This window comes from Protopterus annectens, chromosome 2.part1, assembly GCF_019279795.1.
Source record: "Protopterus annectens isolate FY-2018-M chromosome 2.part1, PAN1.0, whole genome shotgun sequence".
NCBI classification, from domain to species: domain Eukaryota; kingdom Metazoa; phylum Chordata; order Ceratodontiformes; family Protopteridae; genus Protopterus; species Protopterus annectens.
This window is the reverse complement of record NC_056729.1, coordinates 1,645,201,011-1,645,213,945: the sequence shown is the minus strand read 5'-3', so window position 1 is coordinate 1,645,213,945 and position 12,935 is coordinate 1,645,201,011. Positions and strand designations below refer to the sequence as shown.

The window sequence follows — 12,935 nt, the reverse complement described above, 5'->3', positions numbered from 1 at the left end:
CTTCACCCTAGCGGCGAGAGGTGGTACGTGCGCTTTAATCAAAGAAGAATGCTGTTCGTATATTCCTGACAACCAGCATGAGATAAACGACCATCTTGAGGTGATCTAGCAAGTGTCGACCATGACCAAACCAGGCCCAAACCCACTGACGGACTTTTTCCAGAATTTGTTTGGGGGGTGGGGTTCCATCCTAATGAACATCCTGATTGCCATTTGTGTGGGATTACTCCTATTAGGAGCATGCATTTGTTGTGGTATTCCCTGCATGAAAAATTTAATCAAAGATTTTATAGATATGTCAATTTCTGAGACTTTGTATCAAAGTACTGAAATTGAAGAGTTGTTGAAAACTGAAATGCTTTCATAAGTCTAAACTACATGACTCTCTTAACTGCAAATCCAGAATGGAAGAGGTTAGGAGAAGAAGTAAACTGTTTATGCTTTTGAAAATAGAATAAAACGTATTAACGGGGGGGAAATGTCAGAGAAATATGCATATATGTATATGTCTAATGCTTATTAGAAGCTAAAAGAATTAACACGTTTTCGTTTCTATTTTATATACAGCTTAATTCTGTGTGAAATTATAAGATGCTTTTTGAAACTGCAGTATGCTTTCTGAAAACTTGCAAGATGCCCCCTGACCTAGTAATTGCTAGCACAGCAAAATTCATGTGTATGCCTTTTGGAAATGTACTGAGAAGCAGGTGATTATCTGCTAGGTCAGGAAGTAATAAATTAAACAATACTATATTCTATAATGTTATGATTTTGAACAATCAGCTCTGTTCGTGTTATGAGAACATGCACAGCTGCGGAAAAGAAGAGATACATAAGACAAAGGACTGCTTGAAGAATCTGTACTTGCTTTGTGCTCGAATTAGCTGTAGTACCTTGAATAGAAACATAACATAGTGGGAAACTGTATCTAACCGGTGGTCACCAAGGCCACGTTGTTTTTCTTAGGAAGTTTTTCATAAAATTGATAGTGCAAGCAGAAAATTATGGATAAACAGCTGCTATGTAATGATGATGTTAAAACTTGTGATCTGCTACGTCAGCTTGGTAGGCAATGTCTTGTTAGAAAGTGTATAAAGATGAACTTACTTCCTGATTTTAGTTAGACAAACTCTGTATTAGCACGTTTTTGTCTCCTTGCTGCAAGATTAAAGTGCCTTAACCTGAACCTACTGTGTATTGATCATTTTTAAAGTATATTTTTCTTTTGACAGTGTGTACCTGTCAAACACTTGTCACAGGTGGAGTGACCACAATACTTCCTGAATATAAAAGCAAAGGCCTAAATCAAAAAACTACACAGAGCACCTCAAACCATCATCTCTGTTCTTGGTATCATACAGGCTCCCAAGAGGCAACCTGTTCCTCACATTTAGAGCTATAACTGGCCTTGATCTGCTAGACCTGTGACCTTTGGAAGTCCAATAGTATCAAAAAATCCCACTCAAGGGACCACCATCCCTTTTGCTAGATTAACAGAACATACTGAAGAGATAAATATGCATCACAAAGAATATCATGTTTAAGGAACCAACTTCCCCTCCACATAAAGCAGAATATTTCTCTTACTCTGTTCAAATATAACTTATATTAATAGATGAGTAACTGTAAATTCATTCCTGCTTTAGCAGGAATAGCCCTTATGGATGGAGGAAACATTTAAGTACCCAACATATACTTGTGCAGCCCATTTATGGAGATTCATAATGCAAATTATTAGGGTTAAAATTTGCCATGAGAGTGCTGGGCTTGGCTTCTTACGATCCCCACTTATCAGTAGCCTGGTAAGTACAAATAAACCTATAATTTTGCATGCTTCAGAGACATGCATATTAGCTGATAATGAAATGCTTGTCATTTCAGCTAAACATGTCCCTGAACTGAATTTCCAGTGAAAGCATAAACTACAAATTGGGGCCACTACAATTTACATGAACGCAGGGATGTTTGTTTTTAATTTCAGCCTTAGACAAGCATACAACTGCATAAAGAAAGTTATTTCCGTGATAAATAAATAATTAAATAAAAAGTAGGTACATCATCCAGTAATATGTTCCAATCTGTTTTCACAAGCAATGTGACAATCATCAGACCAAAGGTAGAAGTAAAATAACATAGGCTGGTATCTCGGTCATACAGACGTTAGGTTTAATAGTGTAATCAGTCAGTTGCAATAAGAGCAGATACATATACAAAATTATACTGTAATAAGGGCAGATACATATACAAAATTATATTATGTACAGGAACAGGGAATTATATTGTGTACAGGGAGGGTGGCCTAATGATTAAGGTTTTTGCCTTACAAACACAAGGTGCAGGGTTCAAGTCTCACAAGGGATAATTGGCTAGGCTTAAAATAGTTCACAAGGGCAGTTACCTTAGTACTAATCTATGAATCTATGAACCTATGAACAAAAACAGCTAGGCAGCAGTTAAACACATTACATTATAATAATGCACTATCTAAATCCCAAAATGTCAGAATTAACACTATTTGTATAAGTAGAAGCCATATCAAACAATAGTACTGTTGCTAATATATAAACAGTAATAAAAAGGACTTGCCTGCCATTTTATCCTTCATATTTGAAAAACTGACATTTTTTTCTTCAGTGAGAAAGCATTTATGATTTTTCTTATAAAGTAGTACGTTATCAGGTATCCTCCTATTGTCTGGTACTGTGTTCCTGCAGGTTGGAGCCCTTTTAGCGAACACATTTTCTGTAATGAAAAATTCAAAAGATGTCCCGGCAATTTAGTGTTATGAGGTAACACACTCACCTTTGGTTCAGAAGGCTGTGGGCTCTATTCCACCTCAAGGTAGATTCATCGCTGGCACTGTATGCAGTATAAGGGAGTGCTGCACTCCTGAGTGTGTCATCCTTCAGATGAGCTGTTGAACTGAGGCCGCATCTGCCTGAGTAGGTCATCATTCAGGTAGATTTAAAAGATCCTATGCCACTATTCAAAAAGATTAGGGGAAGTTCCCTGATACCATGGCCAGATTTTCACTAATAGTATAAATACCACCATGAGTGTCCCCTGAAATGAGGCCTAGCGGGACTAACCTGGTTAACGAAGGATAAATTAAATAAAAAAAAAAATAAGCTGTCATGCACCATTGTTTTGACGAGAATGTGTTTGTTTCCTGATATTTAATGTACTCCATAATGGAAGGCAATATCTTTCCTGGAACAATTTGAAAAGTGGAAATATGCAGCAGGTAGGTAGGCCTAGCTGTCACTGGAAACTATTTACCTTTGGAAGGGCAGTGCAGTTTTAGTCTTTGTGATTTTCCAAATGCTTGATTCCAAATAAGTCTAAATCTCAAAATGCACTGACTTGAAGCACTCCTTAAAATGGAGAACATCGACATTTGTGCTGTAACAGATACCTGGTTCAAGGCAGCAGAAAGCACCCCTGCACTACCAGGCTATAACTCATTCCACACCTTTCAGCCCCAGAACTTGAACCAAAGCTCCAAAGGCAGTAGTGTTTCCATATTCATAAAGGATGCACACACCTCCAGACTGGGAGCCCAACATAATGCATCAGAGATACTTTAGGTGCAGCTAACACTGGGTAAGACAGCGACTCAGGTCGTCGCCTGCTATAGGTCCCCAACCTTGTCCCAAGCCTCACACTCCATGTTCCTAAGCACCCTGGAGAATATTAGGGTCTAACCTAACACTCTCATACTGGGCGACTTCAACTACCCTTCCATTAACTGGGAAAACAACTCATGTACCAATACAATTGCCCAGTGTTTCCTGGAATTCATTAATTCCAATGCCCTCAGCCAGCTCATTCTTACCCCCACTAGAGGTAGAAACATCCTTGACCTGGTCATTACTAACATTGGCGACCGTTGCACTATACCAGTAGTCAACTCCTCCCTGATTAGATCCGACCACAAACTAATCATCTTGGAAATCCACATCCCTCCCACCCCCCACCCCTGCAAAGGTAACTACCATGAAAAACTTCTCCAAAGCTAACTTTGGGCTCCTATAAACAGAGGTGGCTAAATTCACGGCACCCATGCAAATGGAGAATAGTTGCATGTCCGCCGAATCATACACCAATGCACTGTATGAACACGTACACAAATGCATGGATCTCGCAATACCCAACAGAACCAAGACACTCTCCTCCAAAAAATAGAAGCCAATCTGGTGGTCCCTAGCCATAAACAGACTCCACAACAGGAGGAGGAAACTGATGTGAATAAGGCGAAATCCCAAGACAGGAAAAACTCCCTTATCAGCCTCAACAAAAAGTTGAGATCCCTCACCCTCATTATATTCTCTAAAACTAGCTATGAAAACAGAATTGCAGCAGATAGCAAAGACAACCATAAGACCTTCTATAGTTATGTAAAGAATATCCACAGCAATACCCAGATTTACTCTGAGCTACTGCACAATGGTACCTCCAGTACCGAGCCAACATATATTGCCAATATACTGGCTGACAGATTCAGTGCCAACTTTATTCCTCTCTCCCCCACCAAAGGACCAATCACAATACCAGTAAATTGCCAGGCACCCAGTATTACTGCTGCACAGATTAAAACAGCTCTGTTCAAGGTCAAGAATACAGCTTCTATGGGATCTGTCAATATCCCTGGCTGTGTTCTACATGAACTACAGAGTGAACATGCACCTCACCTCTGTGCCCTGTTCAATCACAGCCTCACCTCAGACGTTGTCCCTACCGAATGGTGTACTGCTACAGTCATCCCTCTCCACAAAGGAGGAGTGACAATAGACTCTGGGAACTATCGCCCCATTAGCCTGATGAGTCTGATATGCAAAGCTGTGGAATGCATCATCATGGACCTAATAAACAAGGATATAGGGAATCTCCAAACTCTGGCTCCCACTCAGTTTGGTTTTGTGAAGGGTAGATCATGCCTGCTCAACCTGGCTGACTTCTTTGAATCAGTCACCAGAGCTGTGGATGAAGGCAAGGTGGTTTATACAGCCTACCTTGATCTGGCCAAGGCCTTTGATACCATTCCCCACTCAGGAATCATAGAAAAACTCACTAAGCTAGGCATCAACCCCTATATCACTAGGTGGGATGCAAACTGGCTCAGAGATAGAACCCACAGTGTGAAAGTGGCTGACTCCAAGTCATGCTGCCGACCTGTCATGAGTGGAGTCCCACAGGTTTGCTCCTGGGTCCTCTCCTGTTTGGCATCTACTTTTCAGAAGTCCAGGCCAACATGAAGGGACTCTGGCTGACAAAGTTCACAGACGATTGCAAGTTGGGAGCTATTATTAATTCCACAAGCGATGTTGACATCCTACAGAAAGGCCTCACTGAGACCAATGACTGGTGTCAGAACCATGGCCTTAAGCTCAATGCCAAAAAATGTGTTGTCATCCCCTTTGGGAAGAACCTGGTTCCCATGAATTACCACATCAATGGTAGTCCACTGAACACAGTGGGAGTTCTTAGAGATCCGGGGACACATGTTGACAGCAACCTCTCTTTTGACCACCACATTGCCACTGTGGTGAGAAAGTCCTTCTATGTGGCACATCTCATTACTAAGAGTTTTGCATCCAGGGAGAAAGAGGTCATTGTCTCCCTCTACTCTTTCCTCATTAGGCTAGTCATTGAGTACAATGCCCCATTTGGCATGTACCTCACTAGACACCTGTAACAACTGGAGAGGCCATAAAAGTACATCACAAAGAGGATCTAGTCCTTAAACACTTGTCCTATAGGGACAGACTCAAAAAACTCCAACTATTCTCTGTCTCATATCGCCTACTTAGAGGCGATCTGTGCTTGACTTACAAAGCTATGTCTGACCCAGCTCTGTTAGAAATGCTACAGCTAAAGAAATCCCAATCCCTCCACAGCACATGCTCCAGAGACTTCAACCTCAATACCACAATCAACAGAACAAGCTGGAGGGACAGGTTCATAACCCAGAGACTGCCCATGTTATGGAATAGACTTCTCTTACATGTTAAACAGAGCAGCTCACTGGCTCTCTTCAAGAGAAATCTTGATGAGTGGATGGGAAATAGAAAATTCAACCCGGGGATCACTTCACTGGCTCTACTCGACAGAGGCACTGGGAACTAAGGACGGGTAGCATGATGCCAGGGTAATCCTATAGGCTAGGCTTGTAAAGGCCCCAGGACCATTAGACTAGTACACACCTATGAACCTATGAAATGGAATAAAGCCACTTCACCCTTCCTTAATACTCCCAAGCCAATTCAAACTCCAGCCTCATCCAATATGCTTTTAATATTTTTATTTTATTTTTATAATCACCAGCAAAAACAATACTCTGCTAGAAATAGTCTCAGATACTAAACTACTAGGAGTACTCATAGATGATCAACTAAAATTCAACAAATATTTACAAGTAAGTATCAAAAAACCCCACAAAAAACTTGGTATGCTATACCACCTTAATCATTATATCTCTACTTCCACCAGACTCATACTAGCCAATACTTATCTCATCCCATCCCTCCTATATGGTGCATCTATCGTCATCAACCTGCAATCCTCCCTCAAAACAAAACTTTCCTCTTGCTATAACAAGATATCAAAATTTGCGGCAGGTCACAGAGCCATTTCTCACCATTGTAATTCTCTTCACCTACTAAACTGGCTTGAGCTACCTAACCTCCTCACTTATACCCAACTCATCCAAGCACACAAACTCATTTACAACCCCTCTCTTTGTAGCTCCCTAGCCACTACCTTTGAAATGCATGAACCAGAATGACTTCTAAGATCTAATTCCCAACAACTTATTAAATTGCACAAACCCACACATGTAGCTGGGAATCACCTAATGTCCTTCTCTCTTGCACGCCTCTGGAATTCTCTACCATCTCCTATCCGCATCACCAGCAGTCTCTCCTTATTTAAACCCTTGCTGCACACACACCTAACTTCACAATGGAAGTACTTCTGTTCCCATCCTACCTAATCCTTCTAATACCACTTCTTACTCTCCCAGAATTAAATACGCCATCACCGCCTCCTATAGTTCCACAGCTCTATTGACCTATTTGACCAACTACTTAACAGTTACCCTGTGCTGCTACTTTTTTTCTTTACAAAAGTGTTTTTTATTGCTGTTTAATGAACTGTACTGATGTATTCTATCATTGTTAATCTTTTCTTATCATATTTACTTTGTATTCCTATGAGATAATCTGTAATGTAGATGTACAATGTGTATTATGTATTTGTATTTTTCTGGAGCTTTTCTCCCCAGGACTCCATTGAAAACCGGCTCCTTGTGGCCCAATGGACTATCCTGGCAAACAAACTGCAAATAAATAAATAAAATAAATAAACTTTAAGCTGATGTAAATTAAGTACCAGCCTTTGGCTTGGTACAGAATATTGTTTATATGAACCTTGACTATCAAGTGATTTGTTGTTTTACTGTTTAAAGCAGAGATGTTAGTTTTAATTATATATTTTCTCTCTTCTTTCTTGCATAGGGAAGAGGCAAATACATGATATTGTACATGTTGAAATCTGGCTTGGAGATGGAGAACGTACCATTGGGTCTAGATGGCACAAAGGAAACGTTCAGATCTTTGACTCATACAAGTTTCTCTCAACATCCTATGGTGAAATGAAGTATCACTTTAAATCTATTGAGACATGGCTTGATGGTGTCTGTGTAAGGTACAGATGTCTGCATTCACTTATGTCGCTAATAAGAAGAATATAGTGAGGCAACGCTTACTTGTCATTGTATTGTTAATGATCAGGACTGAGATACATGCAGTTTATTTTGCAATCCTCTCATTTGAAAAATACAGCAAGAAGAAAAAATTTGCATGTGCTTAAAACAATAACATTAGTTAACCAAGAACTTTAATTTAATTTATCCTACTTTGGATGTGCTAGAGCAACTTTCCTTTTTTCTTTTGTTGTCATTTATTTTTTATCAGGTACAACAGTCTGAAGGCAATAAAACTGTAGCCATATTGTACCTCTACAATGATGAACATCATCCTCAGAGGTTGTGCACCCCCTATTAAATAGTCCTTCTTTTGTTTTAGTCATTAAAAATAAATGCTCCATTAGTTTAGTGGGACTTAGCAAAGCACACAACATACAAGAAATTATGAAGACAGCTAAGCACACCTCTCAGTTATCCAGAATTTTGCAGAATGACTCTGATTTTGGTTCATATATTTGCCCTGTCCATCATAATTTATCTATATTTTTCTGGTGAACAAGTGACGATTATAGTCAGTCAGAAATACCAGACATTAGAGTTTCATGCTTCCTATTATTAGGAAATACATGCTGAAGCAAAATGTGTTGTTCTGCTTACCTTTTATTTGAAGTAGCATCCATCCATCCATCCATCCATCCATCCATCCATCCATCCATCCATCCATCCATCCACAACTTCTTTTTCCAATTTCTGCATATGGGGTTGGGGTGTCACATCAACAGTGACAATTATCTAGAGCAAATGTTTATACTACCAGGTGGCTAGTGGATATTCTTCAGCAAAAACGGCAATTTAAAAAAGACACTTTGTTCAGCTGCTTATATGTTTCTAATTTCTGTTTCTTCCTACTACTCGGTTACTTCATTTTGCTTTGCTTTTTCCTGCTACTTGCTGCCTGTTCTCTAAAGTGTTCAACTGCGTCTTTTCTGTTCTATTTACTATTGCTTGTTATAGCCTGTCTAAATTTGTTAAGTGTTATTCTAAGTTCTTAGTTTTAGTTTAAGCACTTGGGCTTTAGGCCCACCCCTTAGCTCTCCCTGGCCTTTCTCCCTCAGATTCTGATAAATAAGGATGGACAACATCCTACAGTTTCTCCTGCATCCTAAGGGGTGGTGAAAGCCACACACACTCTGGCTAGGCTTATAAATGCCCTAGGGCAGATAGCCTAGTATGAACCTATGAACCTATGAACCTAAGTCTGGTTGATATGGGCATCCTGAGACAGTGTAGCAACTGCCTCATGTACACAGACAACCATCTACTACTACCACCTAGGAACACAATCTGTGAGAGATGCAATTACATTAGGAAATTAGAGTCCACGCTTTCTCCCCCTCAAACCAGTATATCTGGCACTGAAAGGGTTGTCAACACAATCACTACACCTCAAATACCACCCACACCTACACAACACACACCTACATATGTGGAGGTCCTCCACATAAACATACCCAAAGAAAGGAGACCTCCAAGGCAAAAACAAACACGATTTCCACAGCCCTCCACACCACATACCATGCATAGTCCACACACCTGTCCCTCACAACCACTAAGGATTCACCATAAACCGAACATATTAGTCATATGAGACTCCATGATGAGACACACATGCCTCTCACCAGGCTGGATAAGAAGAAAGTCATGGTTAGTTGTCTGTCAGGTGCCAGAATCCACCATATTGCACACATACTCAAGTCTCTCAACTACAGGTACTGTTATGAGTCTGTCATAGTCCATGTTGGCATGAATGACCTGAGACATACCTCTCTGGACTATATGAAGAGAGACATGATTGAGCTCACTGATTATGTGTCCCAGGCAGGTATGTCCCTAGCCTTAAGCAGCATTCTGCCATCACCAAGAGTAATAACCATCACCCAGAATAAAAATAAGAATAGAACTGCAAAACCAACTACTTTGTCAACAACTAGTTATTACCCAAAAGATCCTTTATCACCCTAACAATACCCCTATCCTCACTAATCTGATCACACCATACAAAAATCTTGAAACACTACGCTCAGCTAATAAGCTCCTTGTTGCCACTACTAAGTCAAAAAACAAAGCTGGGGACTCACTTTTCTCCAACACAGTAGGTAAAAACTGGAACCAGCTTCCTACTGAACTATCCACCCTTGCTTCAACTTTCCAATTTAAAAAACATCTGAAAGAACTTCTTAACTCTCACTGGCTTTGTCCATGCTCTAACCCTGACTGACATCTTATTCCCCTTCTTGCTCTCTCTACACTTCTCTTCCACACTATTCTTTGATGCTTACTTTGTAATCTATATATATAAAAAAAAATAAAATAATTATATATTATTGTCTTTGTTTATCTCTCTGTTATTGATATTAACTTCTACCTACTAAATGACTTGTTACTATTTTTGTTCTTGCCAACACAGACAATGTACTGTAACTTGACTATTTACTAAATACTGTATTCTTTGTCACTGCTAGTGCTTTGAGCTTTTCTCCCCGGGCCTCTACTGAAAATGGACATGTATCCAGTTAGACTCGCCTGGTCAACAAATGTAAAATAAATAAATAATAACCCAATACAAACAGAAAATAATTGACTTTAACAATTGGCTTAGTTTCTGGTGTCATTCCAGGGGGATCCAGTACCTGACAGCCTGAGACGATATGATCAACAGACCACGATTCTTTGTCAGAGATGGCCTGCATCTGTCTCACCTGGGCTTCAGGCTTCTGGCAAAGGCTCTTGTCTCCCCTATAGTGTCTTTTTTAGGAAAAGTGATGAGGTTAAAACTACCAACATAAAAATTTCAACAACACACAAATTAAAGGTCATGCTGCTAAACACTAGGAGTCTAAATATGAAACTGCACTCATTGCAAGCATTCCTAACCCTGGAAAATGCTGACATCTGGGCAGTCACAGAAACCTGGTTCAAAGCTGCGGAGAGCACCCCAGCCTTACCTGGTTTACTCATCCTATCATACATTCAGACCCCAAACTGTGGGGAGTAAAGCCAAAGGAGGTGGAGTTTCAATATACATTAAAGACATACAGACCTCCAGGCTGGTCAAAGAGCATGACGCACAGGAGACATTCCAGATTCAGTTAGCCATTTACAAAGACCCCTATTCAAATCATAGCTAGTTATTAGCCCCCAAATATGACTCAAGATGCCCAATCTGCCTATTTGGACCTGCTCAAATCTATCAAGATTCTACCCTTAACCCTGATCCTGGGTGACTTTTACTTCAAAACATAGACTGGAAGAACTACTCATGCCAGAACACAAATGCCTAGAGATTCCTTGATTTTGTCTTGCAAATGCCTTGGAACAGCTAGTCGGTACCCCTACAAGGGGTGATAATATCTTGGACTTGGTATTAACCAACATGAGTAACCACTGCAGCATCCCTATAGTATCATCGTTCCTGGAAAGACCTGACGCCAAAGCGGTCACTTTTAAAGTCACCATCTCTCCCAACCCCCATCTAGCTAGGATAAGACATAAACATTTCTTCAAAGCTGATTATAGCCTGGTGAGAGATGGTATAAACAGCTTCATAGCCCCCTCTCCCCTGGAGGAACTGTCACCAATATCCAAAACTACACCAAAGCATTATAAGAGCATTTTTATAGATGCATGGCATCAGGAATACCCAACAGGACTAAGTCATCCTCTGCAAGGAAGAGTAAACCTGTTTGGTGGACATCTGCAATAAATAAACTCTATAACAAAAGGAAACAATTGCTGTCCAAGACCAAGAAGGAGCAGGTGCCCAGTTGGAAGCAATGTTACCTTAGACTGTTGAACAAGCAAATAAGAGCACTAGTGAAATCCTCCAAAGCAAATTTTGAGTTCAAATTGGCCACATCTGCTAGTGACAATCATAAGACCTTCTTCACATATGTCTGCAACCTCAAAGGAAGCACCCAGATCTGTTCAGAACTGGTGGTCAAGGATACCACATATACAAATACCATAGATATAGCAAACTTGTTGGCTGACAGATTCACCAAAAACTTTACCCCTCTGTCCCCCCCATCAGTAAATCAGGACATCTCCAGTACCTGCCCCTTCCCCTTATATCTACGGAACAGGTCGTCACCGCTCTCTCAAAGGCAAAAAATATAGCCACCATGGGACCTGATAACATCGCAGGCTGCATCCTACGTGAACTCAGGCAGGAACCTGCAGCACTATTATGCACCTTATTCAACCAAAGCCTGAGTACTGCTTCATCCCAGCTGAGTGGAGGACAGCCACTGTCATCCCTTTACACAAAGGTGGAGCGTCCACCGATCCGGGAAATTATAGACTCATCAGCCTAACTAGCATGATCTGCAAGGCCATGGAACAGATTATCGTGGACCTCATTAACAAGGACATTGGCAACCTCCAAACACTTGATTCCACACAGTTTGGCTTTGTCAAGGGGAGGTCATGTCTGCTAAATTTGGTCGACTTCTTTGAGACAGTCTCCAAAGCTATGGACGAGGGGAAGATGGTGCATATCACCTACCTTCACCTGGCCAAAGCCTTTGACACTATTCTCCACTCGGGCATAATAGATAAACGCTCTCAACTAGGCATCAATCCATATGTTACCAGATATATAGTAAACTGGCTCACTGATAGAACCCACGTAATCAAAGTAGGGGAAGCCACCTCAAGTAGACCCGTAACAAGCGGCGTACCCAAGAGATTGGTCTTGGAGCCACTGTTATTTGGGATATACTTTTCTGAGGTGCAGCCCAAAACCAGTGGGCTCTGGATGACCAAGTTTGCAGATGACTGCAAGCTAGGTGCTGTCATCAGTTCCCCTAGTGATGGGGACATCTTCCAAGAGGGTCTCACTTAGACAAATGACTGGTTCCAGAAACATGGCCTCAAGCTGAGTACCAAAAAATGCATCATCATCATCATCCCCTTTGGGGAGAGTGACGTCCCCACAAATGATCACATTAATAACAATGTCCTAAGCACTCAGTCAGTTGTGAGGGACTTGGGCACCCAGGTTGATAGCAACCTGATTTTTGACCACCATGTTGCTTTCTTGGTACGGAAACCCTTCTACATGGCCCACCTCAGAAGTAAGGGTATCTTGTCCAGGGACAAGGAGGTCATAACATCCCTGTATTCTTCCCTTATAAGGCCCATTATTGAGTACAAAACACCTTTTGGCATG

At 40.9% G+C, this 12,935-nt stretch overlaps 1 protein-coding gene across 1 annotated transcript in view; it reads left to right on the top strand.

The window, feature by feature from the left end:
- The first annotated feature begins 7,520 nt into the window (after nt 1-7,520).
- Nucleotides 7,521-12,935, top strand: part of LOC122795006 — a 650,722-nt gene continuing 645,307 nt past the window's right edge. The window contains exon 1 of the mRNA XM_044063592.1: nt 7,521-7,704. Coding sequence (XP_043919527.1) covers nt 7,652-7,704 — 53 coding nt within the window. The 5' untranslated portion in view covers nt 7,521-7,651. The remainder of the gene's footprint in view (nt 7,705-12,935) is intronic.